Genomic DNA, 27,291 nt, shown 5'->3' with positions numbered 1-27,291 from the left:
GCAATAATTCAGTTTGAAACAGAGATCCATGAAATCAAATCCAAAAGCAAATTACAAATTGGTAACTAATGAAAATGGCCATTTCGCCTTGTAACCGTGACATTGCACATCCGTGTAGCCCTCTCACTCAGATAGAGCAACGACGTAATTAAATGTGGCATGACAGGCTTTTAAAGAAAAGAGGAGAAGGAATTGAATGGCTGTACAAATTTAATCCAATGATCAGGAGTGAAATAAATGTCGAAGTCTAGCAAGTGCCTCCAGAACAGAGCCCACCAAATTGGATTTTCTCACTTCAGTGGCAAATATGCCGTGCCACATTACCAGTACTCCTTTCGTTTTTCCTAATTCCTTGTGTAGATTACTGCTAAGTGAGCCCGAATGTTGTGAATATAATAGCCTGACTTTAATTTAAACCCTAAAATTTAATTTATGATTAATGGTTTGATTTTCACGCTAACGTTTTTGAGAAACTTTATCTTCAAAGCTACAGAAGAACTTGGTGAGAAACTTTAATTCTCAAGGTTTGGGGCTATATTTAAAAAAATCCAGGTACATCTGAAGTCCAGAAAAATATTTCACAAAACTGAGTTAATAGGAAAAGACAAAATACAGTGTGGAAAATGCTTAGTTTTTCAAACTTTACCCCATTTTTCTAAAAGGTTCATCCATCCATCCATCAGTCCATCTGCTTTTATGTTAAGAATTTTATACTACACAATCTTTTTGCTTTTAAAACGCATTTAGATAATCTTAGATTTCCTCAATCAGACTCACAGAATCTTCTTAGTGTTTTATTTTGTCTTGTAAGGTAACAAAGATATGCCTTACTGTTATGCTCTTTATTGTATTTCTTTGGAAGGGTTAACCTCGTGCTCCTGAAAGAGAAGCTTTCCACACCCCACTGGTGACATCAGTCTATCCTGACATGTTATTACTGTTTGGATAAAAACTGATTTATTTCCCAGTGGTTCGACCGGCACGCTCACAATGCTGGCAACGCTTCAATACTTTCCCAGCTCTGAATATTGTTTGTTTTTTTTTTTTTTTTTTTACGCCTGTTGTCTTTTCCTTCGCAGTGATTCGTCCGTCACGCTGCTATCAGAACTGGCCTTATCAGCGTCCGTACAGACGTATGACAAATCTTTAAAGAAAATACCCTGAATAAACGAGTGAATGCAGAATGTTTCCAGGGCCCAAGTGGTCACTGAATAGTTTGATCTGGTTGAAAATGAGAAGGGATTAAGGCGAGGTTATCCCAGAAGAACTAAATTCCCCGTTACTGGGTAAATTTAATGTTTTTTTTCTTTTCTTGCAGAGGTGTGCAAAGAGGATTGTCTGTTCAACGCCGTGTGCCTGGTGGAACAGCTTGGCGCCCGCTGCTCCTGTGATCCCATTGAGTGCGATGACACCTACAAGCCCCTGTGCGGCAAGGACGGACGCACCTTCCCCAACGACTGCTCACGACGCAAGGCGGAGTGCCTGAGCAAGAGCCTAATCCCCATCAAGCACCCTGGGCCCTGTGGTGAGTGGAGCTGAGGGACAGAAAAGAGGACTATCTGTTTCTCTGGTTGTGTTTTTGCAGAATGTTTTCTCAACTTTCTCAAGCAGTGTCTGAAATGCTTAGCTGACTATCTCCAAAGAGTGGAGGGGTTCTTTATTATAAACAAGCATATGTATGCATTTCTTAGAAAAAAAAAGTGCCTTCACCTCTCATCCATCTCCTCACTCTGTCACGCTTCATTCCTCCAGCTCAAACACAAGCAAACGAAACACCACCTTCATGTTTCATTCATCCGCTCCTCGTCTCTGACTCCTTCACTCCAGAGGCTTTTGTATCCCTGTTTCTGTCTTTGTGTCTTGTATAAAAATATTCTCTCTTGTTACAGTGCGTCAGTCTGTATTTCTGTCTGTGTCCATGTGGCCGTCCCCTCGGCTGTCTGGGCTGCAGGTGGACCGCGGGGTCACCCAGCAGGCGACCTCATCAGGTGGACTCTGAGGGGTGAAGCCCTCCCTCTCACTCCATGGGGACCTAACAGCAGGGGGTCTTGTACTGTTTCCTTTTTTCCTCTCACTCCATCTGCCTCCATATGTCTGTTTGTGTCATTAATGTCTTTTCCTCTGTTTACCCTCCTGCAAAGACGTAACCTGCGAGGTTACAGAAACCTTCCCTCTTCCTGCTCTCTCTTTCTCTCTGTGTCCTATTTCCTGTCCAACAAAGAAGAGCTTTTTTCTGTTCCTTACCGCTGCTCACCTCTGACTCTCTCATTCCTGTATGCTGTAGTGCACATCAGCTGCCGCCATACAGAGTCCCTCTCCCCATCACCAGGACTATGGGATAAATGCTACCATCTGCCTAATCGATGCGCGGCTCTCATTTTCTACCATTTGGGAAAGTAGATGCTACTCCTCAGGTTGGAGTTTAGCTGTTTTTTCTTGGTTAGGCCCATTGTGCCTTTACAAGGAACCAAAGCAGCCAGAAGTGAAAATAGCTGTTTCTGTAAAAACATAGGCATGTAGGAGCTACAATCCGAACATATATAATGTTCTTATCTGAGACCGTAAAACACAACATATTGCCAAATGTATTCACTCACCCCTCCAAATCATTGACTTCTGCAGTTCCAATCTCTTCATGGCTACAGATGTATAAAATCCAGCACCTAGGCATGCAGACTTCTACAAACATTGTACTATGATAGAATGCCACCTGTGCAATAAGTGAAGTTCTGAAATCTTCTCACTTCCAGACATTTTAATATTCAACCATTGTATTGTAACATAGTGGAACTGAGTGTGAAGGACAGCAGCTCAGCCACAAGGTTGGCTAAGTTGCCTCAGAGCTCCAAACTTCATGTTGCCTTCAGATTAGTCCTAGAGCAGTGTGGAGAACAAGGTCTCTAAAGACACGGATGAATGAGTTTGGAGTAAAGGAACTTCGCTGGTCTGCACAAAGTCCTTTTTCTTTCTGACAAAACAACTTTCGGATGAATTAAAACAGACTGCAAGCCACGCCTTCTCGTCCAACATTAGTATCTGACCTTACAAAGGAAGAATAGTTAAAAATTCCAATGAACACACTCCTAAACCTTTTTGGCCAACAAGGGATGTCACTCAAGTTCACATATGTTTTAAGGTATATAAGTGAATGTAGAGTATACTGTGAAGGTGTAGTTTCAGTCTACATTTTCACTTAATTCACCAGATGTAAAGTATACTCTTATAACTTTATTGCACAAACTATATGGGCAGTATTATGTACTAACCACCAGAAACAGATATGTATTTTTTTTATGGAATGTAGATGTGGCATTCACCCAGCCATTGGATTTAAGGGATTTGTTTCTCATTGTGGGCTAGTGTTGTAATAGATGCTTTTAGATGCTATTCTTGTCTGTTTCTACATTATTTTAACCTTGCTAGCAAATAGTAAAGAATAAATTGGGATTTTTTTGGAATTGGGGTTTAGTGGATAGGTAGGATCACAGATCCTCCATGGTACAAATTGCAATGACTGTATAAATACCTTCGCTTTCAGTGAGCTAACATTAAAAAATTTTGACTTCACTAGCTCGATTGTCTTCTAGCTTCCTCTTGAAAGCTAGATAGCTGTTTTACTTCGCCCTCTGAGATGAAAGATGTAATAAAATTCCTCAACTTTGTCAAGTTTCAACAAAAATTACCTTTACGTTTTACACAGGCTGTATATGGTGTGGCTCTTGGCCAGGTAATTTCCCCTTTGGTGCAGCGGGCGCAGGGTGTGGTGCATACAAACCTTATGTGTTCACCATAACCCATCCTGGTGAGATGTGGAAAATGCTTCTATAATTTGGTCAAAAAAGTGACTGTTTTCCTGATAAAAATGCACTTTTACCCCTAAAAAAGGGAAGGAGACTTTATGGAAATGTCTGCTTAGTGAAGTCGGTCTTTACTGGAAAAGCAAGGTTTGGAAAAATCTGTCTTTCTAACAGCTCTTTGTCAAGGGTGAGTGAATTTTTATTATTCCCTATCTGAAGGTTGGAATCAGCTCCATGTGTATTTGACTGTATCCAGAAAATGGCCAACAGAGTTGAAAGCAACTCATAGGTCAGCAGAAAAGACTTTGAAGCACAAACTCTGGTCTTTAAACATTCACACGTTCACACACTCACTGAAACAGCTCTGGATGGTTTGCTTTTACACTCACCAGCATCTCTCCCAGATGTTTTACTGGGAGGCTGATAGGAAAAGCCCAGAGCAAACTGAGCGAACATGTGCATTCTCACTTACAACTGCTCCAGAACATCCCTGGAAGATCCCAGCACATTTGCACATTTGCAGAAGCGTAATCCGTTTACTGTCCTCTAATAGTCTATTTAGCTGTTGGGAGTCGCACAGCTTTACAGGTTGGGATATGTTACCTGTGTGCTGTTAGGCAATCTCAACAGCAGAATACTGGAATCCACTTCACCATTGTCAGTACTTGGGAATTCTAAAGTGGACATATTCCTAAAAACCTGATGTAACATTTTGTCAACCTGCAGAGTTGAATGTAATTTAAATTGGTGTGCTCAGATAACTATGAAGGAAGCTTTTAACTTTTTCTCATATTTAAATATTTCAGATAAATAAAGCAGAGCAGACAAAGATAACCAAAGTAAATATAAAAAAGCAGGATGCCATTTATGCCCAGTCTCTGCCAGTGTTGAATCACGACTAATGACGTTATTCTCCTGGATGAATCATTGATGTGCTCTTGTAATAAATTTGGTTGACTGGCCACTCCTGGAGGTCCACCACTGTTCCATGTTTTCTCCCTGTTGCTCCAGTCATTGTTAATAATGGTTCAGAGCCTTAGAAATGGTTTTGTAACCATTTCCACAATGATAGATGGCAGTGACTTTGTTTCTCAACTGCTCTTGAATTTCTTTAGAACAGAGAATGTGTTGCGCTTTGAGATCCTTTAGTCTATGTCATGTTGTCATAGGTAACTAGTTACTTATTTCTGCAAGTGTATGTGACTAGCTAAGGGTGGGTGAGGGGGTTTACGTTTTTCGCCTTTTAATAACTGAAATCCTAATTTCATTAACTGTATGATAATAAAGTTAAATTAGTTTGGTCAAGTGAAACATTTAGGTCTGACAAAAAAGCAAAAACTGAACAAATCTGTCAGGGATCCAATACTTTTTCACAGTACTGTGGAGTTGTTTAATTCTGAGCGTACTGAGGTAACTAAGCTTCACTTGGTTCATGATGGGACAAATTGGAACCTGGAATAGTCAAATAGTTGAAAACAATGTTTTAATACAGCCACAGAAAAAGACATTCAAATGTTCTTTTTTTAATGATACCATGTGGAGTTTATTTGTTTAGGGGCCTCCTCAATCATTTTAGAGCAGATTTGAGGGCCTCATCTTGTGTTAACCTCCTCCTTGAATTTAAAGCAGTTTTGTTCCCTCCCATCCTAATGCTAATAGCGCAGCAGTTATGATAGAACTGCTGTGATCTGCTCATGTTTTGTGGTGTCACATTACCTCAAAAAGAAAATTCAACCCAGCAGACAGGCTGCGTTATTTTTGTCATGAAGAATTGGAGTGTTTCGTTATTGTTGCGACAGAGGCTGGTTAAACGGGGAAGATGTGTCCATCCTCCAGGCAGACTGGGCGTAGCTGAAAACCAAAGTTATCTCTACTCGTCAGAGCCATAAGGAACCTCTACTCATTTGCATTATTTGGCTGCCTGAGCTGTGAATAAATTAAAGAGTGGAAATGGCAGTGCAAGCACATACATTTTGTCTCCTGTTCGATTATTTCTGCCAAATGGTGTTTCAGTTTCACCCTTCCTCTCCCTGCTCCCCTCATTTGTTTAGCGACTTTCTTCCTCTCTGTTCTTCCTGCCTTTCACAGTACATCACAGCCGTCAGCGACTGCTAGTATGTTTCTTTAATGCATTTTTATTGACATTAGCATATTTTTCAAAACGCAGTGCAACAAACGACAAAGCTCCCCCTCTCTTCCTGATATGGTTTTAATTAAACATCAAAAGAGGCAGACATCGGTGCCCTCTGAGACTGTTGGTATATTCAGACAGATGATATGCATGCAAAGTGGAGGTGAGTGTTTTCTGACAATGAACATGTGTAAACTTTATTTCTTTCTTTTTCCATCTTCTTCTACCAAAAAAAAGTGTCCAGTAAGAAATCCATCGACACATGGATCATTTGACAGAAAATGCACAGCTGTATTCACTGAGAAACACGTTCCTCTGTTTTCCTGTGTGAGCTTGTGCTCTCATAATGAATGGCAGGAATAAATGATAACTACACAATAACCCGTTTGATAGTACAAGTCATGATTTCCGTGCTCCATTCATGCTATAATTTGAGCATGCTTCAGTATGTGATATTGTTGTGTCATGCATAAGGAAATAAAACACATTGAATGACACAGAAACACAGTAACAAAATACCATCTCTGATGAAATCATAACCTTTATGTGGAGAGGAAAATGTTGGAATTTTCCACGGACCTCAGCAAAAGCATCAAGAGTAACAATACGCCTTGCTGCAATTACATAAAACTTTATAGGGTATGTCAAGAGTTCAGCAAAATAAAAAAACATGCTGAAAAAAAAATTGCACAAATTAAATTATCCTTATCAGGCAAATAATCTTTTTCACTTTGTTCTCTCGTCTCATTGGCTTGAGTGGTGCATGTGACGGGATTGATCGATCACTCTGCCAGCTGTCAAACGGATGAAATTCTCATCTTTTGACAGAGCCGTAAATCTCTTTTCATGTGGGTGACAGCATCTAATGTCATCCTTCTCCTGTCTGTACTCACACCCTCAAAGAGAGATACAAGAAAGAAGACCATGTGACTGTTGTCCTCCTCCGGAAAACTATTTGATTGATATCTAAGGCGTTTCAATTTAGAGATGTAAACACCACATGGCATTTAGCTGATTAGCTCATGTCCAGGCTGAAAGAAAGCGAGCTTGTGAAGGACATTGGAGGATGTGAATCACAGAGGGCTTCATCGAGGGTTGCACAGGTCTGCAACCATGGATAATGAGCATGTGAAAGCCCGGTGTGCCGTCATCAGACAAGAATATGATGACACCACTGCTTACATGTTCTCAGTTTTATTTTGTTATTTACTTGCATCTAGTTAGTCATACATGCCCCCTTCAACACGTTGCTTCTTCCCAATAAACACATACATATACATACCTTTAGAATTCAAAGGTACTGTATGTGTGTAGGTGTAAAATTTTTAAAATAGTGGATATAATTTGTATTGACAAATAAATAAATTCCACTGTAACCAATTATTTTGTTGAAACTAAGCCAAAACACCATCATGTTTGCAGTTTAACACAAGGCATGTAAGGGGAATGCGGCAAACATGTGGAAGAATGTGTTTTGTTCAGATGAGACCAAAGCTTTTTAGCTTACATGCCAAGCACTCTATATGCAGAGGAAAACCAAACTTGCATATCACCCTGAACATCCCCCAAGCATGGTGGTGGCAGTATTATTTTGAAGGGATGCAGGAACTGGGAACTGGTCAGATGTGATGGGAGGATGGATGGAGCTAAATACAGGCTAGTCCTGGAAGAAGAGCTGTTAGAGACTGCAAAAGACTTCATACTGGGTCAAAGGTTTAGTTTCCAGCAGGACAAATACAGCCAGAGCTACAATAGAATAGTTTAGATCTATGTGTTAAAGTGGCCCAGTCAATGTCCAAATCTTAATCCATTCTAGGATTTGTGGCAAGGCTTGGAAATTGATGTTCAAAAATGCTCACCATCAAATCTGACTGAGCTTGAGTTGTTTTGCAAAGACATTTTGGCCAGACATCCCTCTGAACACCTGATGCTGTAATTGCAGCAGAAGGTGGTTTTAGAAAGAATTGATTCAGGGGGACTAAATGCAAATGTTTGCCACACTTTTTTTAGATTTCTTCCTTTAAAAAAATGTTGTAAATTATGTATAATGTTATTCACTTTGCAATTATGCGCTACTTTGTGTTGATCAGTCATGTAAAATCCCAATAGGATAAATAGAAGTTTGTGGTTGTAACGTGACAAAATGTAACATGATATTAATTCTTTCACAAGACACTGTAGGAAATAAAGGCAATGTTTGATTTGGGTTTGGTTGAAATCCACAGGTTTTTTATTATGAGATGTTTTACATTTTTAGACTGAAGAAAAAGAGTCCTCTTTGTCTCTTTCTTTTCCATATGATGTCAGCGCAGCAGAGTACCAGTGTTAACCAAACAATGATGCATGCTGAACTGGCTATTGATTCAGCTGCAATTGGGCAGCTATATTTAGTGGATACCAAAAACAGTTGATTTGAAATAGATGGCTCATAGCTTTAAAGAAACTAACAGGGAGATTTGTTTTTTTTAATTTCATAAAACAAAACGGTCATTAGTTATGTTTTTTTTTTAAAGGCTCTGTTTAAAAAGTTACAAAATGTATTTGATATCAGATTGATAGCCTGTGTGTGAAGTCAGTTACTATTTAAATAAAACTTGTACTTTATTAAACTTTTTCTTTCTTTTTCCTTCCTTAGCTTACTTCCCTTCCCTGCAGGTTTTTCCACTGTTCCTTTAATGTCGAGTTATTTTAGTGCTTCTTTAGTAGTGCTTTGAATCAGCTTAGGAGATGTAAAGTCGCTCACCATGGCTCCCTGAAGCTTGTTGGTGCACAAACCTTACGTTGGATAATAATAAAATAAGACGCATAGAGGGGTCTCGATCTTCCACTGTTTGCAAAAAAGGGGGCAGCTGAGATATTTGAGATTGTAGCAAAGGAAACAGAGTGTCTGATGAGCACGTTGAGATACAAGAAAAAAAGAGAACTTATAAAAGGAGTGGATTTCTTCGATGCAAATGCTTTTTTTGTACTGCTCTTTTTGTCATTTTATGTGCATGCAACTCAGAGTGTGGGTTTACGTCTACAATACAGAGAAACACAGTCAAATACAAGCCTTCCCTTGAAATGTGTCGCCTGTCGCCTCTGGAGGTTAACGGAAAATCACTCGGGAGTAGATACATTGTCATTGACAAAGAGCTCACAAAGCAGGACAAAAAAAAAATCAAGTCACCTTAGGTGTCGAGAGTCTGTGCAGAATATTTGATCGTTTGCATGTTTATTTGATGAACATCTCCCCCTACGTGTTCGTGATTGGACTCACACATACTCGTGGAGCTTCAGCGGGGAAGTCAACTTGAGATCACGTGAATCCGTTATTGCTAATCAAGATAATCAGTGGAAGTGCAGTGTGAGATGCCTTGACATCAGCTAGGGACTGTTAGTCCACTTCGTGCACAGACTGCAGACAAATGTGGGGCAGGAGGGTCTCAGAGACAGTGTGTGGTTTCGGAGTTTGGTTGTGTGCCAATAGACTGTAAAATCACACACTGCAATTCCAATTTCTACAATCAATTGCAAATATATTTATGCTCCTTGTACTTTTTCACATTTTTGTGATACAACCACAAACCTCACTGTATTTAATTGAAATGTTAAGAGCTAGACCCACAAATAGAATTGTATCTTGTGAAGTGAAAGAAAAAAGATTTTTTCCCACCTTTTTGATAAATAAAAGTGTGACATTTGAATCCAGCCATGTCTAAGTCAATGCTTTGTAGAACCACCTTTCACTGTAATTGTAGCTGCAAGTCCTTTAGGGCATGTCTTTACCAGCTGTGCACATCTAGAGACAAATATTTGACCATTCTTCTTTGCAAAAAAGCTTCAGATCAGTCAAACTGGAAGGGATATTTCTGTGAAGATCAAAATTCTTCCCACAGATTCTGAATATGCTTGCATAATGCTGCCATGGAGCATCTTATCCTCATGAGTTACTGTGGACCTCTTGATAGCTTCTCTGATTGGATGAACATATCTTAGAGGGTTTACTGTTGTGCCATTCTCTTTTCATTTCAGATGATGGACTGAACAGCGCTCTGTGAAATGTTCAAAGCTTGGCATATTGTTTTATAACCAAACTTCTCCACAACCATCTCTCTGAGCAGTTTGGTGCATTGCTTGACCTTGTAGATCCTATGTGTTCACTAATGTTCTTAGTGCAAATCCAAGTTTTTGTAGAACATTAACTTCTATGTTTTTTCATATCACAATTATGCTACTTTGTGCTGGTCCGTCACATAAAATGTCACCAAAGAACATTGAGGTTTGTGGTCGTAATGTGATAGAACAAGAAAAACCTGGGTATTAAGACTTTTGTGAGGCACTATATTTTTTTTACCTTAGATTTTCTTTCTTTCGAGCCCCTTTCTCATGCCCCCCACTTCAGAATTGACAGGAACACCAACAAATGCTGTATTGTTTTATATGTGTACATCATTTTAAGGGATCTTGAGAATCCTTTTGATAACCAACTGTTGAAAAAATCGGCTGTTTGGATTCAGCAAACAGATTTTTCCCAGCCCTGATAGACACATGTCGCGATGCAAAAATTCCCACCTCATCTCCCCATTCTTCTGTGCTGTCTTCGCTTGTCTCCATTTTGAAGAGTTGCAGGTTTTCGCTGCAAAAGCAAAAAGAGCCTTCAACTTACCCCCTCTTGTGATAAGTGTTCAGCGGTAGGCAGACACAGCCTGCGGCTACGCCTGTTACTATATGCAAATACATTCTTTTTTCTCTGCACCTCCTTTTCCCTCCACTAATGTGATACATAAATGTTTTAATACGAGGGAGGCAAAGAGAGTCAGATCAAAACGGCACATGTGAAGACCACGGGAGGCGGGCCCTCATCGGCGTCCCATGTGACTGTTGTAGGTGACTCTTCCCTGCCAGTTGGCTGCTGCAAAACATCACCTGGAATACACTGACTTGCTGCCCTCCATAATATAGGGAACGATTTGGAATTGCACACAGACCTGAGGGGGGGAAAAAGTCCAATTAACATATGCATGAGCTGAGTGGAGATGGGAGGAAACTCTTGCCAAAATAATCTCGAGGTGTTTTCCCCAACATGTTACGGTGGGGTTAACTTGGTACGCCTGCTCACTGCCAGCCTCCTGCCCAGGAGGCTGGAGTGGGGACTGTTGTGCCTTTACTCAAATCTACAGAGGAGTTGTTTAGGTGTAGGAATTACACAGAGGCGCCACTTTCTTTTTCAGGTAGCATTTTAAAGGCAGTAACTTTACTTCAGACTGACATGTTAGGGGGACAACAAAGAAACGTGTCCAATCAAAATTCAATACCTCTCTTCTGGTGGAGTGACGCCAGGTCCCAACCTGAAGTAATCTTCACCGAGTCTTGAAGTTAAGCCACGTCATTAAAACCCCAGACTAATTAAAACCGAAAGTTACACCCCAACATGCAGCAGAGGATAAGGCTTGAGGTGATGCTCAGAATGTAAAATCCTCTCTGGCAGAATTCAGCACAGAGCCGAATACTTCAGTAGAAGAAAAATATATTCCTGTTCCTTTTTTCTCTGCAGACCTCCTCCACTGCCTGCTCGCTACTGTACATCTCTGTTACTCCCCTGGCAGATACAGATGTTTCCATTCAACTGTCAGGCAAATTTTCACGTATAAATAGCTTGCTTTTAACTTAGCGACTTTGTTTTTGTTTTTATTTCTGGACTTCCTCTGCTGGAAAAAAAAAATCATGAAGTGTTTGGGAGAGAACCAAGGGAAGAAGAAGAGCTTGTGAGTAACAGCCCACAAGCTTTAGTTGTTGCAGGCTGCCATTTCAAAGACTTTGGCTGGATCCAACAGAGAACAAAAAGACAGCTTCAGGTTTTAACTGTGTCACAAGATTTTTACACTTGGAGAGATTTTTCTCCTCCTTCTTCATTTTTTCAGCCTTTTTCTTCCCCAGAGGTTCAGGGTGATTAAAAAGAAAGATTTTTTAAAAAGACTGTGTTTTGTCTCGTTCCAGAGCGAGAAACAAAGAAAGCAGGAGACAAAGGCGTTATCGGAGGCTGCAGTTGTGTTTTAAGATGAGCCCGTCCTTGGGAAGTGGACCGGCGAACTTTTTTTTATGAAGGCCAAGGTTGCACGGTTAAGCCCGGATCACAAGCTTGCACCCACACACACACAAGCCCATGCAATCGTTGAAATGGGATCAGGAGGAATCAATTGACTTGGAAGCGGAACCGCATTAAGCAGCGCTGAGCTGCTTTCACATTTATGTGGCACCTCCAAGCTCTGGTTGAACAGAGACTTGGTGTCAAAACACGAAAATCAATGGCAGTTTTCAACCTGCTCATCTGAAAAATTCACTTCAGGAACCCAGAGTCCTGAATCAAAAATTTTAATATCCCTCCTCCTTTTTCTTACTTAAAAAAAAGGAGGAGGGACTTATATCTATACTTCGGCTCGGCCTCACGTAGGATCCAGATAAATGGCTTCGCATGATTGGCCCTAAGATGTTCAGCTGATATCGATTATTATCTCAAACCCCACTGTTCCCCCTCAGCTCCCATCACCTCCTGTTGCCTTAATCAGAGTGAAGCAAGCTAATTGTTTGTGTTATCAGTTGATGATTTACCCCTGCGCTCATCACCATGAGCCTCCACTGAATGTCTAAGAGCAGATAAATGAATCATGAGGCTCCGAGCATGTGAAGTCAGAACCCCCTCTGATGCCATCTAATGCTATAATGGTCACAATAATGACGGAGCAATGGGTGGCACCATTACAGCGGCCAGTTTCCATGACAGCACCGTCATCTGTCGACCCAAATCTAAAACCAAAGTTAGAGTTGAGAGGGAGCTGGCTTTTTTATGTTTAAACTGTGAAGCAGCTTTTTTTTTTCAATTTCCAACAGCTCTTCTAATCAGCGTATGGCAAGCTGGGGGCTCGACATTTTTTCCAGGAAATGAAGTCAGGTCTATACAATACAGGCATGCACTTTAATAAGGGGAAAACCTATAACACAATGTGTTGCTTGGTTTAACAGAATATTGACCATATGCGTAGCTTAGAATAAATCACATTTTTTCGACCAGTTCCCAATAAAATAAACAGCAAAATTATCTTCGTAGAAAGGTTTTTTTGTGTAGCAACATTCATGCACAACATAATTTTAAGTTCTTTACAAGGAAGGGAAACCAGGCAAACTTGTTAAAGTAGAAATATACAGGTCCTTCTCAAAATATTAGCATATTGTGATAAAGTTCATTATTTTCCATAATGTCATGATTAAAATTTAACATTCATATATTTTAGATTCATTGCACACTAACTGAAATATTTCAGGTCTTTTATTGTCTTAATACGGATGATTTTGGCATACAGCTCATGAAAACCCAAAATTCCTATCTCACAAAATTAGCATATAATTAAAAGGGTCTCTAAACGAGCTATGAACCTAATCATCTGAATCAACGAGTTAACTCTAAACACCTGCAAAAGATTCCTGAGGCCTTTAAAACTCCCAGCCTGGTTCATCACTCAAAACCCCAATCATGGGTAAGACTGCCAACCTGACTGCTGTCCAGAAGGCCACTATTGACACCCTCAAGCAAGAGGGTAAGACACAGAAAGAAATTTCTGAACGAATAGGCTGTTCCCAGAGTGCTGTATCAAGGCACCTCAGTGGGAAGTCTGTGGGAAGGAAAAAGTGTGGCAGAAAACACTGCACAACGAGAAGAGGTGACCGGACCCTGAGGAAGATTGTGGAGAAGGGCCGATTCCAGACCTTGGGGGACCTGCGGAAGCAGTGGACTGAGTCTGGAGTAGAAACATCCAGAGCCACCGTGCACAGGCGTGTGCAGGAAATGGGCTACAGGTGCCGCATTCCCCAGGTCAAGCCACTTTTGAACCAGAAACAGCAGCAGAAGCGCCTGACCTGGGCTACAGAGAAGCAGCACTGGACTGTTGCTCAGTGGTCCAAAGTACTTTTTTCAGATGAAAGCAAATTCTGCATGTCATTCGGAAATTAAGGTGCCAGAGTCTGGAGGAAGACTGGGGAGAAGGAAATGCCAAAATGCCAGAAGTCCAGTGTCAAGTACCCACAGTCAGTGATGGTCTGGGGTGCCGTGTCAACTGCTGGTGTTGGTCCACTGTGTTTTATCAAGGGCAGTGTCAATGCAGCTAGCTATAAGGAGATTTTGGAGCACTTCATGCTTCCATCTGCTGAAAAGCTTTATGGAGATGAAGATTTCATTTTTCAGCACGACCTGGCACCTGCTCACAGTGCCAAAACCACTGGTAAATGGTTTACTGACCATGGTATCACTGAGCTCAATTGGCCTGCCAACTCTCCTGACCTGAACCCCATAGAGAATCTGTGGGATATTGTGAAGAGAACGTTGAGAGACTCAAGACCCAACACTCTGGATGAGCTAAAGGCCGCTATCGAAGCATCCTGGGCCTCCATAAGACCTCAGCAGTGCCACAGGCTGATTGCCTCCATGCCACGCTGCATTGAAGCAGTCATTTCTGCAAAAGGATTCCTGACCAAGTATTGAGTGCATAACTGTACATGATTATTTGAAGGTTGACGTTTTTTGTATTAAAAACATTTTTCTTTTATTGGTCAGATGAAATATGCTAATTTTGTGAGATAGGAATTTTGGGTTTTCATGAGCTGTATGCCAAAATCATCCGTATTAAGACAATAAAAGACCTGAAATATTTCAGTTAGTGTGCAATGAATCTAAAATATATGAATGTTAAATTTTAATCATGACATTATGGAAAATAATGAACTTTATCACAATATGCTAATATTTTGAGAAGGACCTGTATTGTAGTCTGATGGCTCCTACAAGGGTGGGTTTGGATCAAAACAGACCTTCACCATGTTGCCATCTGAGGGAACCTGAAAAAGATCTCGGTTACTACTAATAACTGTTTAGATATCACTTTGCTCCATAAGCAAACTAATGTTTAGGAAAAGACAAAACAATATCTAAAAAAACATTAAAATGTTTTTACTAAAGATCTCTTTAAAGACCTGTCCATGTACGTCCAGTGTTTGGTGGAGAAATGCTCTATAGCTTAAATTAAAAGTTCTAACGTTTTGCTTTTTGGTGAAAGGCGTCATTTTGACAAACTTCCTTTTCCTCCAGCTGCCTTTCTTCTCCTCTGAGCATGACTGCTGCTAGGATTAGAAATCAACGCTGACAGCAAAATGCAGCAAAGACTCAGTTCATGTTTAAGTTAAGGCTACAAAATTTTAGGAAGACAATATGCAATAATGTTGATGAATGTTGCGATTTGACTTGACATGAATAAACAGATAATACTGCAGGGCTTTGGATTCATCTCAATAACAAAGTTTTAGTAAAGAAGTTGCTTTTGATCAATGTCTGATGTTTTGGCATTGAAACAACTTCTCGACCATCTTACCACCTCCTTACCCTCTAAAACATTTTTATGCAACAAGGGTCACCTGACAAATTACTGACATAGTCATCAAGCGGTCAAAATGTTGTTGTTTTTATTATTTATTGCGGCAAGAGAGGAACTCTGATGAACAGATAAATCAAGTCCTGTATTAGGAAATTGGATTATTTTTCATGTTAGTTTTATATATGCAGTTGTACAAGTGCACCATAGGATAGTAATAGACAATATTCCATAACAGACGGATGTTTTCAAAAGAATTAATCTAGAGAGCTTTGCTCTGAAAATACCAATTTTTGATGCTTTTTTACTCAGTAACAGCGGACACACCAAAGATTGTTTTTGTTCTATGAGTCTAGGTATGGTGGTGTAAGGGCCCTTCAAGCATCAAGCTGAAAAGGGTTCGATTTCGATCACCGTGTTCCTCTGTGCATCTCTTCCAACTTACTTTGCCCCTGGTCGATGTAAGAGGTACTGGGTCTTGAAATAATGATACAGAATTCTACTATCGCTAAGTCTTAAACGCAACACGTTTAATTTTCAGGCCTGCAGACCCGTACTCAGCTAACTGATCCAATAATCTTCCAAAAAGCCTGGGAAAAGAACCCCTATTTTGACAGGATTTGCCATTTACTCATGCCTGAAATTCAATGTAGACTCTCCCACCTGAAGAACTCATTCTTTAGTCATCAGTCCACACCCACTCTGCTAATAATCGCTCTGTCAAACCCCTGTCTCACCCACAGCCATGTAGTATTTTCATGGACACCAAATGCTCTAAAGAATCGATCGAGGCAGGAGGGGGATGTGATCAAAGCATTATTCACACCATTTCTTTTTCAGCTTCCCGCTTGTTCCTGATCAAATTGCGTATATAAGCCCAGCCTACGCCCATCTGCCACGACTGAGAATCATATGCACCAAATCCAGCCTTCGGTTTAATGAAGTCATGCTGGAGTTTGTGCGTGAGTGGGAGAAACTGAAGCAGACACCTCTCTCTGATGTTCACATTTCATATCTGCTGCTACCTTGGAGCCTGGGTTTTTCTTAAATTATTAAGCAGTTTGGGCTTTCTTCTTCATGCCTATTTCTTTTTTCTATCTCTTCTTTTCTCCATGTTTTCTCTGTCTCGTTTGTGCAAACTCTCCTATCCCCTCTCGCCCTTCCTTCTCCTGCTTCTCTGTGTCAGTTCAGCTAGCTTTGGCTGAAGCGGCAGCTCTCACTGAGATCCAAATGGCTGCCGTTGAAGGCACTCTGCAGGAACGTCAATTAATCCGGCCATTTACTCACCCTAAAGAAATTGCTGTGCAACTATTGTTAGCAGTCTGTTGCATCTGTATTGTGCTGTAGGCCATGTTTATATCTGCTGTCCTCTTGCCGCTGGATTGGGTGGACTCTTCAAAGATTTAGGAAGCGTTAGGGTAGCACAAATCGAGGAAATGACAAAGGAAGCAGAAGTGTCACAGGACTGTGGCTGTGTTGCATATTGCATTACTCCTCTGGTCCTCCCCAGTCCCTTATTAACACACAATAACTTCATGGAGCTAAACTTTAAACTGCCTCCCTATTACTTACACCACTCACCTTTCTTCAACCTCCTCTCTGCCCTGTTCCAAGTGCTGCCCTCTAACTCTGCTCTGTTTCTTGGCCCGTCTGCCTTCAGATCTCAACATACCAAGCCCGTGCTTGACGAAGACATGTGAACATGGGGCGATGTGCGTTGTCAAGAACAATGAGGCGGTCTGTGAGTGCACCGAGGCCTGCCCCCAGATGTCCGACCCGGTGTGCGGATCCGATGGCCAAAGCTATCGCAGCCCCTGCGAGATGCGAGCAGTGGGTTGCACACTGCAGAAGCACATCCGCATCCAGCACAGAGGACCATGTGGTGAGTTACTGAAACAACAAAACACCACAAAGCCAGGAGAAATCATGAATACCTACCGGTAAAATGTCACATCTGGACTGATGTTCTGTTTGTGTCTACCCAAACTTTAGCTAAAGCATACAATTCTTTATGTTTTTATTAGTTCTACATGTTATTTTATTAGCAAATTGTTTAATACATTGAATAAAGTGTGTGGGTGGAGCAATTGTGTGTACACGAGAATTTGGTGTAAAGTGGGTTTCTGCCCTGTTGTTAACATTATCGTCATGGCAACTCAGCACCAAAGCCTGCTAAATGACAGATGCGGATAGAGTGTGACATTTTCTGTAATAAATAATTTCACAACAAGTGTACATCTAGTCAGTGAAAGTCCTCAGAAAAAGGGATGACCTGGGCATTTGTTTGACTGATAATAGAGACAAAAACATGCAAAATTCAACTAGATTTGTTCAGTGGTTTTTTATTATTCACTTAAATTTCAACAAGTGAAAAATTATCTTGATGAAGGAATAATTTTTACACACAGCCATATGGGTTTGTTTTAAAATTATTGAGTTATGTTGTTTTAACCTAACATAAATGAACTGAGGGGCTAACCATATAAAAGTACTGATCTTATTTTTGCCCCCCTTAGTAAATAACAAATCTTAATAAAAATATCAAGTCCCTCTTTTAATTTATGCTCCTTTTTTCAGTAGGTTCCCATTAAATAAATACAACTAAATATTTTTTACTCATGCGTTGTTATTTTTTTAAAGTTTCTCAGAGTTTCTGTGAACTCTAAATCGTAATCTATAACCTTCTGTTTCATTGGTGTATGAATGTGACCTGACACAAAGACCCATTTATTTTAAGCATGCTTTGGTCAGATGAGGCAAATAATCCAGGTGGATCTGGTGTGAAACAAAGAACAAAAATGTGAAAAAGAACCACATGCTTACTGTTAGGTATGGTAGAGGATATGTGATGCTGTGGGCCTGTTCCTTTTCTAAAAGCAATGGGAACCTACCTAAAGAGCATGGAATTATGAACTCTATGAAGTACCAGGAAATAAAAAAAATCTTGTGACCTCTGATGTTAAATTTAAAATGTGTTGTGTTGAGTCCTTCACCAGAAACATTGGGTCAAATCAACACCATGGCCATGTTACTCCCCAGACATAATTCGTAAAGAAGACCTGTGGGATGAAAAGTTAGCGCAGGAGAGGACCCAGGACTCTTTATGATCTAGAGAGATTGTAAAAGAGGTACGGTCAAAGATCCCTCTTTTCAACCTTGTTAAATGTTGGAAGAGAAGACTAAATTATTTGCAGCAGGGGTGCAAATTACTCTGGAATGAAAGATTTGGTTAAAAACAGTTTTTCTAAACATGAGTAAATGTAATCAAATTAAAGGTTAGACTTTTCTAAGAATTCCAGTGTGCTACTGCAATAGTATATTCATTTTAGGGCTTTTTACACATCTTTACCAGTAATTCTAATAAATGTGGCCAATACTGTGGTTAGGCTGTGATCCTTTCACCTCGGTGATATGTACCCCGATGTGGAAACTGTAAGAGCCAACCTAACAACGTTCCAGACTCCTGCTGGAAAACCAATGGAATTTGCTTCTTGTTGTACTCAGTTGCCAAGCTAATTACTATTAGCAATGCATGCTAACTACAATGATTTCCTAGGGTGTTGAGGAACTGTGGCAGCATGTTCACTAACAGAAGCTGAACACTATTGGGGTAGGTTTAACAAGATACAAACTGACAGAAGTGCACATACATTGTTGCTACTGCCACTATCAACATCTTACAAGCTCATGGCTGCCATTTTGGACTTTTGTGACATTAGTTTCCATTATTCATTAGTAGCCTAACAAGAAGAAAGGGCTAAGAGAGAAGAGGGAAGTCATGCAATAAATGGCCCAGTGATGGTTCTTCTTCTAAGTGGATTGGTCAAACCAGTGTTAAATTTGCTGTTAAATGAACCTATATGTAATTTCCATGATTTATAAATAGATTGTTCTCTTTAATTCAACAAGGCTGACACACCGTTCCTGGTTATACATAAAGTTTTTTTTTTCCAGTCATTCATGTCTAACCTTTGTTGAGAAAATTCAAACTAATTTCAAATAAAAAATAAAATACAAAAACAGGTAGTAAAGAAAATGAATAAACGAATCAGACCCACTTCTGGGAAAATATGAGTCATTCCTCAAAGAATATGTTGACCCTGCTGGAGAATTACAGCAACAGACCTGCTTCAAGATTAAACAATGTCGTTTATTTTCGAGTCTTCATCCAGGAAAGAAAACAAGAAAAGACGATCTGCCATTGAAAAAAAAACATTAGTTGGTCTGTTGCTCCACGATGGGCTTCATGATGTAGAGAAATTATTTGGGAATTATATGAATCATAGCTTAAAAGTAGGGAAACATCTCTTGCTGTGAAGGAGGACTTTACACAGTCCATTTTCTAATGACTCATTTTGTTAGGGTGTAAATTAAAATCCACAGACATTAACAATGAACACATATATAGTTATATTCTTGCATGATCCTCTGGTGCCAATTTCACTACCAACAAAGTCAAAACAATGCTTTAAAACACAGAGGAATACCCTGATCACTGGTCCGTTGCTTTTCATCTATTCCACAGTGCTCTGCTTCAGCTCCAGTATACCATTACCCAGACTCCAATTTGCCTGTTTTGACCTTTAAGTGAGGATGCACTTTACTGCCAACGAAGTGTGGAGCCTACTTGTCTGTAATTGGCTACATGAGTCACTTGGCTTTGTCTTGCAGTGTTGGAGTATCAGCTAGTCATTAGTACACCAGCAACAGCGGAGCTTCAAGTGTTAAAAATATCTTCTTATCCACTATGCAGGCGCACAGCCATATGGGCAAATTTTTACAGCTTGCTAAACCCACTTAGTGAACACTCTTGATGGCTTAATGCCATATTGAGAGGACTATTTTCCCATGGAATCAGATGATGTAGTATTTTCTTCTGTATACAGTCAAGCCATTTGCTTTTCACACACACATACAGAGCAGAAGAACAGCATTCATTATCTCGATTACCCAACTCTCCCATCCACCTCCCCGGCTCGGTTTTGCAGCAGTATGTTTATTTTTTGCATGTTTTTCAGACCATAATACCTACAATTAGCGGGCCTCTGCTGTTCTGAACAGTTACTGTAGCAGAATAATCAATATGACTGAATCTGTGTCACTGTGCTGTTGCATTCCTGTGCTTTGTCTTAAATTGTGCAAACTGTTTATAGTTCTGGGGCTTCACTGTGCAAACTAATCTAAGTAGCAGTTTGAGTTTTTCTTGCGCCTGGCAAATGACAGAGCTGGTTGTTGTGAAGGCCCTCTGCGGACTTCCTGCGTGCCCGTGCATTGGATCAGTCATCTTACCATCCTGAGCCTCTTTAAATTGAAAAACAGCACGTATGCCAATGAGAAATGGACCGAAAGCATTGTTTGGTTGGCGTGGAGGTGTGTTGAGTCAATTTGGCGAACCACACCGCAGGTAGATTTGTCGGCTGCATGTCCCTCTGCGGTAACGAATGGTCTTTATTTAAAAAAAAAAAAAAAAAAAAAAGCAGAAGCCAGATAGCGCTGGCGGGAGAAGGGTCCCGTTTATAATCCGGCGCTGTGTCTGACTCTTGGCTCCTGGAGGAACATGCCACGCATCAGCTCTGGGGTGCCATAAAAATGCTGAACCACCGGCTTGTTCTTGGCAAGCTGGCCCAGGAATGATGATGATGATAATGTAGGTTATTTCTGAGCTGTTTGCACAGCTTTACTGGGCTCTATTCAGTGCCATAACAACCCACTGACTTAAGATTTTATCTCACCCAATTATACCGGACTGTTCCAATCACTAATGTACTTTTTATAGAGCAGAAGGGTGTTACAACATGTGGCTTAAAGATATAAGAAATGTTCTTTCTCTGCTCATAATTGGTTTTATTAGGTCCACACATGGTACCGTTTTTTTTTAACCTGCTTTATTTCCAAATTAACCATAAAAGAAATCAAACCTAAAGCGACCAGCCAGACATTTCTGTACAATCAATAAAACTCCCTTTAGATACAGTCTGTCACATTCTTGAACATGTCCGGCTCAGTTTATCTACATGTACATCTCAAAAAACAGGATTTCATGAAATAGTTAAATATTTTTGTCAGAAAGCGAAACTCATATACATTCTTTACACATACAATGAAATATTTCAAGCCTTTATTTCTTATCATTTTGATGATTATGGCTTACAGATAATGAAAACATAAAATTCCATGTATCAGAAAATTTGAATATTAAATAATATCAATAAAAATATATATTTTAAATAGAAATGTCAGGCTTGTGAAAAGTGTTGTAATATCTATGCACTCAGTACTTGGTTGGGGCCCCTTTTGCATGAATTACAGCATCAATGTGGCGTGGCATGGAGGCGATCAGCCTGTGGTTCTGCTGAGGTGTTATAGAGATGATAGCACCTTCAGGTCATCTGCATTGTTGGGCCTGGCGTCTCTCATCTTCCTCTCGGTGATACTCAATACATTTTCTGTGGAGTTCAGGTGTAGTGGAATTTTCTTATCAAAGTGGGAGAGAAGTTGACTCACAACAAGAGAAAATCTGGACTTTGTCTTTATAAGTTTTATTCAAAGGCATTCAGCGTTTGAAGACCCTGTCACTGAGCTTAGTCAGTGAAGCAGAGCCCCGATCAACATTTACACACAGTATTTAAAGAGTATGTGGGTGTTACCTCAACTTCAAAGAGTCTGTGCTTTATGGCCCTAGACCCTCCTCGGGTCAGAGGTAACAGAGTTATCTACGAGCAGACCATCTGCTCTTCCTGAGACATCACCCTAAAGGATGGGTTTTAACCATTAAACGTCTGATACTGGCTTTTACAGCTTCCTCCTCTAACACAGATGTTCTGAGGAGAGAGGTAACCTAAAGGTCATACACTTTGGAACACTTTAGAACACTTAACAAAAGAATTTCCTTTACACTGGCCAATCAAGCACATTAACACAATTTTCAATGGACCAGCTTTTGGTACCTTTGGCAGTGTGTCTTGCTAGAAAAGTAAATTAGCATCTCCATGAAGCTTGTCAGCAGTTGACTGTGGACTTCAGAAAACTCAGTGGACCAACACCAGCAGATGACATGGCACCCAAATTATCGACTATGAAAACATTACACTGGATTTCAAGCAATTTGGATTCTGGGGTTCACCGCTTTTCCTCCAGACTCTGGGACCTTGATTTCCAAACAAAATGCAAACTTTGCTTCCATCTGAAAAGAGGACTTTGGACCACTGAGCAACAATCCAGTTCTTTTTCTCCTTAGCCCAGGTAAGACCCTTTCGGTGTGGCTTGACTCAAGCAACGCAACAGTGGTAGTCCGTGTGAAAGATTTGTCTTTGCGTAGTGGTTCTTGATGCGCTGACTCCGGTTCAGTCCACTCCTTATGAAGTTCTCCCAAGTTCTTTGCTTGAAAGTCCTCTGAATACTGCTTGTATCCCTGTTGCAACTTTTCCTACCACAGTTTTTCCTTCCACTCAACTTTCTATGAATATTCTTGGACAGCCAGCTTCTTTAGCAGAGACAAAAAATATTAAACTTTTTCATGACAATAAATATTTTTTAGATGTACCTTTATTTTATGTAAATTATTATTCAATCAAGAGAAAAAAATCCTTCCCAAAACAAGCTTCCGTGTGCACATGGCTCTGATGAAATCAACTATGGGATAAGACCACTGGTTAGAGTTCTTTGGAGTACGTCTCTGCTTAGCGTTTGAGCCATATGTGAGAACCCTGCAGGGGTTTCAGGAAGATTCAACAACAGTAAATCCCATGGATGCACTTTGTAAAGAGGACCAGTGCAAACTTGATTGGTCTGATTTCATTATCAAACATTCTTAGTGAATAAACCAGCAGTGGACGTGCATGTGAACCAATCAAATGGAAGACATTAAAAGGGATACAAACAAATCCATTAAGGTTCTCAAGATGATCTTTGTCATTGTTGTTGATTGCCTCAGTTTCAATATCCACGGCAGTATCCATAAAGACTTGGGGAGTTATCTGAGGCACATTCAAAGACTCAAACATGTAAGGCTTGAACCCCTTGTAACTCAAATGTAACCTAAAATACTGCACAATTTCTCAAAATCTTTAAAATGTTGCTCATCTGCCTTAATGTTAATGATGTCATCAAGCCAAATACACAAGTAATTAGCCGGGTTGTTTTTACAGTGAGCATTTTGAAAGCTTTGGATTTTGTGAAGTCCTGCTGTAGAAATCTATAATTAATTGTCCAGCTGCCTTTTATATTGCCAGGTTACATTTGTTAGTGAAATAAGAGAAGCACACATGGCTGGATAGTATGTTGATATTTCAAAGTCTGATCTTATGAGAGGAAATAGGGGTTCAAGAACTGTGAAAGTAATTGTGCATGTGCACTTTATGTGTGTGGCTTCCCATTGGCTCTCATGTGTCCAGTGTAATTTCATTTCCTTCCCTGTGGGCTGGAAAAATAGTGGTTATCTATATGGCTCAGGTGCAACATGATAGCAGTATGAATGACATTTGTTATTCAGAGATTTCCTCTCCTGCGTTCGAGTAGTAGGTGTCCTTGCAAGGTGGGCAGGCAGAGGTTCATTCAGTTAATAGACCCTCAGCCACCCACCCCCAAAAACACAGATGCCAGTTGCCTAAAAATCCCTGCCTTTGATATAGCTTTATACAAACAGATGAGTGCCAGGCCAAGCCATCTGAATCAATGGACAGGAAGAAAAAAAAAAAAATGTCCTGTTTTTTTTTTTCCCACAGGTGTTGGAAATGATATTCTCGGTTGAGTAAAAAAATATAGGTCACACCAGGATGAGTGGTTAGTGAGAGACAGTGAAAGGAGGACAGAGGAAGGAGGGAAGTGGGGAACATAGATGAATGTTGGGAGGGAAGGAGATGAAGGTGAATAAGATGAGGAGGAGCGAATCAAGTGGGGGGCAGAGTTAATAGTGTACAGCCAGCCAGGCAGGCAGGCATCGACAGGGGAGTTGTTATCGCCCAGCCGTGCTCACAAGCCTTCAAAACACAAACAACCCTACTTCTTTCTGCTTAATCCTGTGGTAATACCTGCCCGTACCCCCTCAGCTCCAATTCAGGTTTGTCCCCAGTAAGGATATCAACAAAATGCTTTAAAGCTGCAGGGTCTTTTTTTTCCCTGCCTCCACTGTGAGTCAATCCCTCATGCTTTCAAGGGCACTTTTTATACCAACCTGCCCCTATTCCTCACTCGAGCATCTAAAGCCACAACCACCAAGCATGACAGAAGCTTTGCAGTACAAATAAAAGGCAACAGTAGATGCTGAACAGAGGTCTAAAAGAAATGAAGGAGACTGAATTTTAAATCTTTTTAACAAAGTTAAAATAAACATTCTGATTGTTGGAGGAAGCGCTTATTTAAAGGGATCATTAAGAACTTTTGAAGTGAGATTCATTTAAAAGATTTAGCGCCTGATCTTCAAAATGTTTGTGTGTACAAAATCTCACGCAAACCTGACTGATCTGCAAACTAGGTGCTAATCAGATTGCGTGTGTAACATCAGCGGAACAGTGGGCGCAAACTTTTTAACGTGTTTGCGTTCATGAATATGCAAAACATATGAAAATGACCCAAACGCGCAAATTTATGGGAAGGGAATATGAAAATATAATCCGTTACCATCAGTAATGTGATTTATCACACTTGAAAGGATTATGGGTGCTGTTTTTGCATCTAGATTTAGCACATTTAAAATGCAGGCACTAACCTGGACCCAAAAATGTGTGCTGTCACTTTGGCCAGAAGGAGGCATAGATAGAATGACTGATTATGGGGAGGGAATCGTCTTTACATGTGTCAACAAATTTGGGTTGTCAAAAATAAAAACAATAAAAATCAATTAAAGATTATTGAAAAGATTTTATATAGGATTATCTAAGATCTGATTTGGAGCCAATCACAAAAGCCAAAAGCGCACCACCGCTGTCGGTGAGATCATCTGTTGCTGAAGCACAAACCTGATCACGCAGAGGTGCGGACATAACTGAACATCCGCCAGAGAAGCACTCACAGCCTGTCAACTGTAGGTAAACTGACAGTAACATTGTGTCATTGCAGAGCAATTGGAGCTGGAGTTTGATTCCATTTTCTTAATGTGAACATATGCCAGGGGAGGTTTTCGTCACCAAACAACAATTTAAACAATCAAACATGTTGTCAGTCAGTCATTTTCTACCGCTTCTTCCATAGTGGGTCGCAGGGAAGCTGGTGCCTATCTTCAACAGTCTATGGGCGGGAGGCAGGGTACATCCTGGACAGGTCGCCAGTCCATGGCAGGGCAACACACCATGCACACACTCATTCACACACCTAAGGGCAATTTAGAGAGACCAATTAACCTAACCGGCATGTCTTTGGACTGTGGGAGGGAGCCAGAGTACCCAGAGAGAGCCCAGGAATGCACGGGGAGAACATGCAAACTCCATGCAGAAAGACTCCAACCGGGAGTCGAACCCAGGACCTACTTGCTGCAAGGCAACAGCGCCCCTGTGCAGCCCCCAGTCAAACAGGTTATATTTTGTTAAAATATTGGCAAAATAAACATGAAAAAGTCTGTAAAATCCTCAGAAAATTATTTTTTTATGTGTAAATGTTCGATTTAAATTCTTTGCCGAACAGTTATGTGACGCTATGTTTTAAAATTAGCAAAGCTATAACATACAGATTGCCAACTCCTACAATGACCTATTTTTATGTTGCTAATATTACTTTCAGGCTTAAATATTGTGGCTGTTCATGAAATTGGAGAATTTTAAAAGTTCAAGGGAGTTAAACCTCTAATAAATTGCTTGACTGACATCTTTGTCTTTTTTATTGTTGATATTGATTGGCCAATTTCTAAGCTGCAAACGTTGCAAGTTACGTAAAGCAACACAGTTAACAAACTGTGTGGGCTCCTATGGTGCAGATACAGCACTGGCCAGCTTCCCCTTGTGCGCACCAATGACCGGATGGCAGGGGCCGCGCGCCACCTTGGACACAGCTCTGCCTTCCTGCGCAATGGCCTGTTTATTCATCATTCTGATTCAAGGCGAAGCAGGATGTAGTTTTTGCCTCACTGGGTCATAAAGCAACATAAAGCATCTGCTCGCAGAACAACTTCAAACTCAGCTTTCTGCATGCGCAATTACGCACCCAAGGGCGCCCTGCACAAATGTACAGTGAGGGAAAATAATTTCGTCAGCGCAGATGCTGCGATGATAAACCTGCTGCTGTGAATAGCGACAACCAAGGTTAACAAACTGTAACAGTCCAGAAAAGCAGAAGCAGAATGGAACAGACAGAAAAAAATCAGCAACTGGATCGTTCATAATGATGCAGCACAACAAGTGCTGTTTCAAGCAACACATCTTTTGTTTGCGTTTCCTTTTGCTGGAGGCAGTAGTAGCCAGCCAGTAGCACACAAAATTTCCTCATTTGAATATGGCGCTCTGCACCGCTTTTGCACCTGTTATCCATTGCACACGCAATCTTTGGCAATTGTGCGCAACACGCCCATTAACTGCACGTGCGATTTTCTTTTTGTACAAGCTATTTAGTGCCCCCTATTTGGGATCTTTGAAGATCAGGGCCTTAATATATTAACCGGAGGCAACTGGTTTCTTTATTCAGTACAAATCCAGATTAGCAGGTCCTAGAGGCTGAAGCTAAAGGCTAATTAGAGACAAAGCAAAGACTAAAGCAGACTTCTATGACCTTAAAACAACTCTAATCTCAAAAGCGTCATGGCTGTCTATGTAAACACTGTTTTATAAATCTTAATACTGTCGTCACTTTTGCACTGGACTGTTTTTCAAAAAGAAGTCAATGATTATTTACAGTGGACTTGAAGGTCGGGGGCGGTGCGCCACCAATGAACTTCCTGTGTGAAACCCGCTGATCATAGATTTTGACTTCACTTAACACTGCCTCCAACCTCCATTTCCTGTGTAATGAATCATCATCTTCTATTTAAATGTCCGTTTAA

General features: G+C 40.5%; 1 protein-coding gene across 9 annotated transcripts in view; it reads left to right on the top strand.

Moving 5' to 3' along the window:
- Positions 1-27,291, top strand: part of agrn (agrin) — a 414,019-nt gene that overhangs the window by 284,513 nt on the left and 102,215 nt on the right. For all 9 annotated transcript variants that reach the window (XM_047373566.1, XM_047373582.1, XM_047373574.1 and 6 more), the window contains 2 exons: positions 1,319-1,525; positions 16,987-17,208. In XM_047373566.1, the coding sequence (XP_047229522.1) occupies positions 1,319-1,525; positions 16,987-17,208 (429 nt within the window). The remainder of the gene's footprint in view (positions 1-1,318; positions 1,526-16,986; positions 17,209-27,291) is intronic.

The sequence above is a fragment of the Girardinichthys multiradiatus genome, chromosome 1 (genome assembly GCF_021462225.1).
Source record: "Girardinichthys multiradiatus isolate DD_20200921_A chromosome 1, DD_fGirMul_XY1, whole genome shotgun sequence".
NCBI classification, from domain to species: domain Eukaryota; kingdom Metazoa; phylum Chordata; class Actinopteri; order Cyprinodontiformes; family Goodeidae; genus Girardinichthys; species Girardinichthys multiradiatus.
This window is presented reverse-complemented; position numbering and strand designations above follow the sequence as displayed.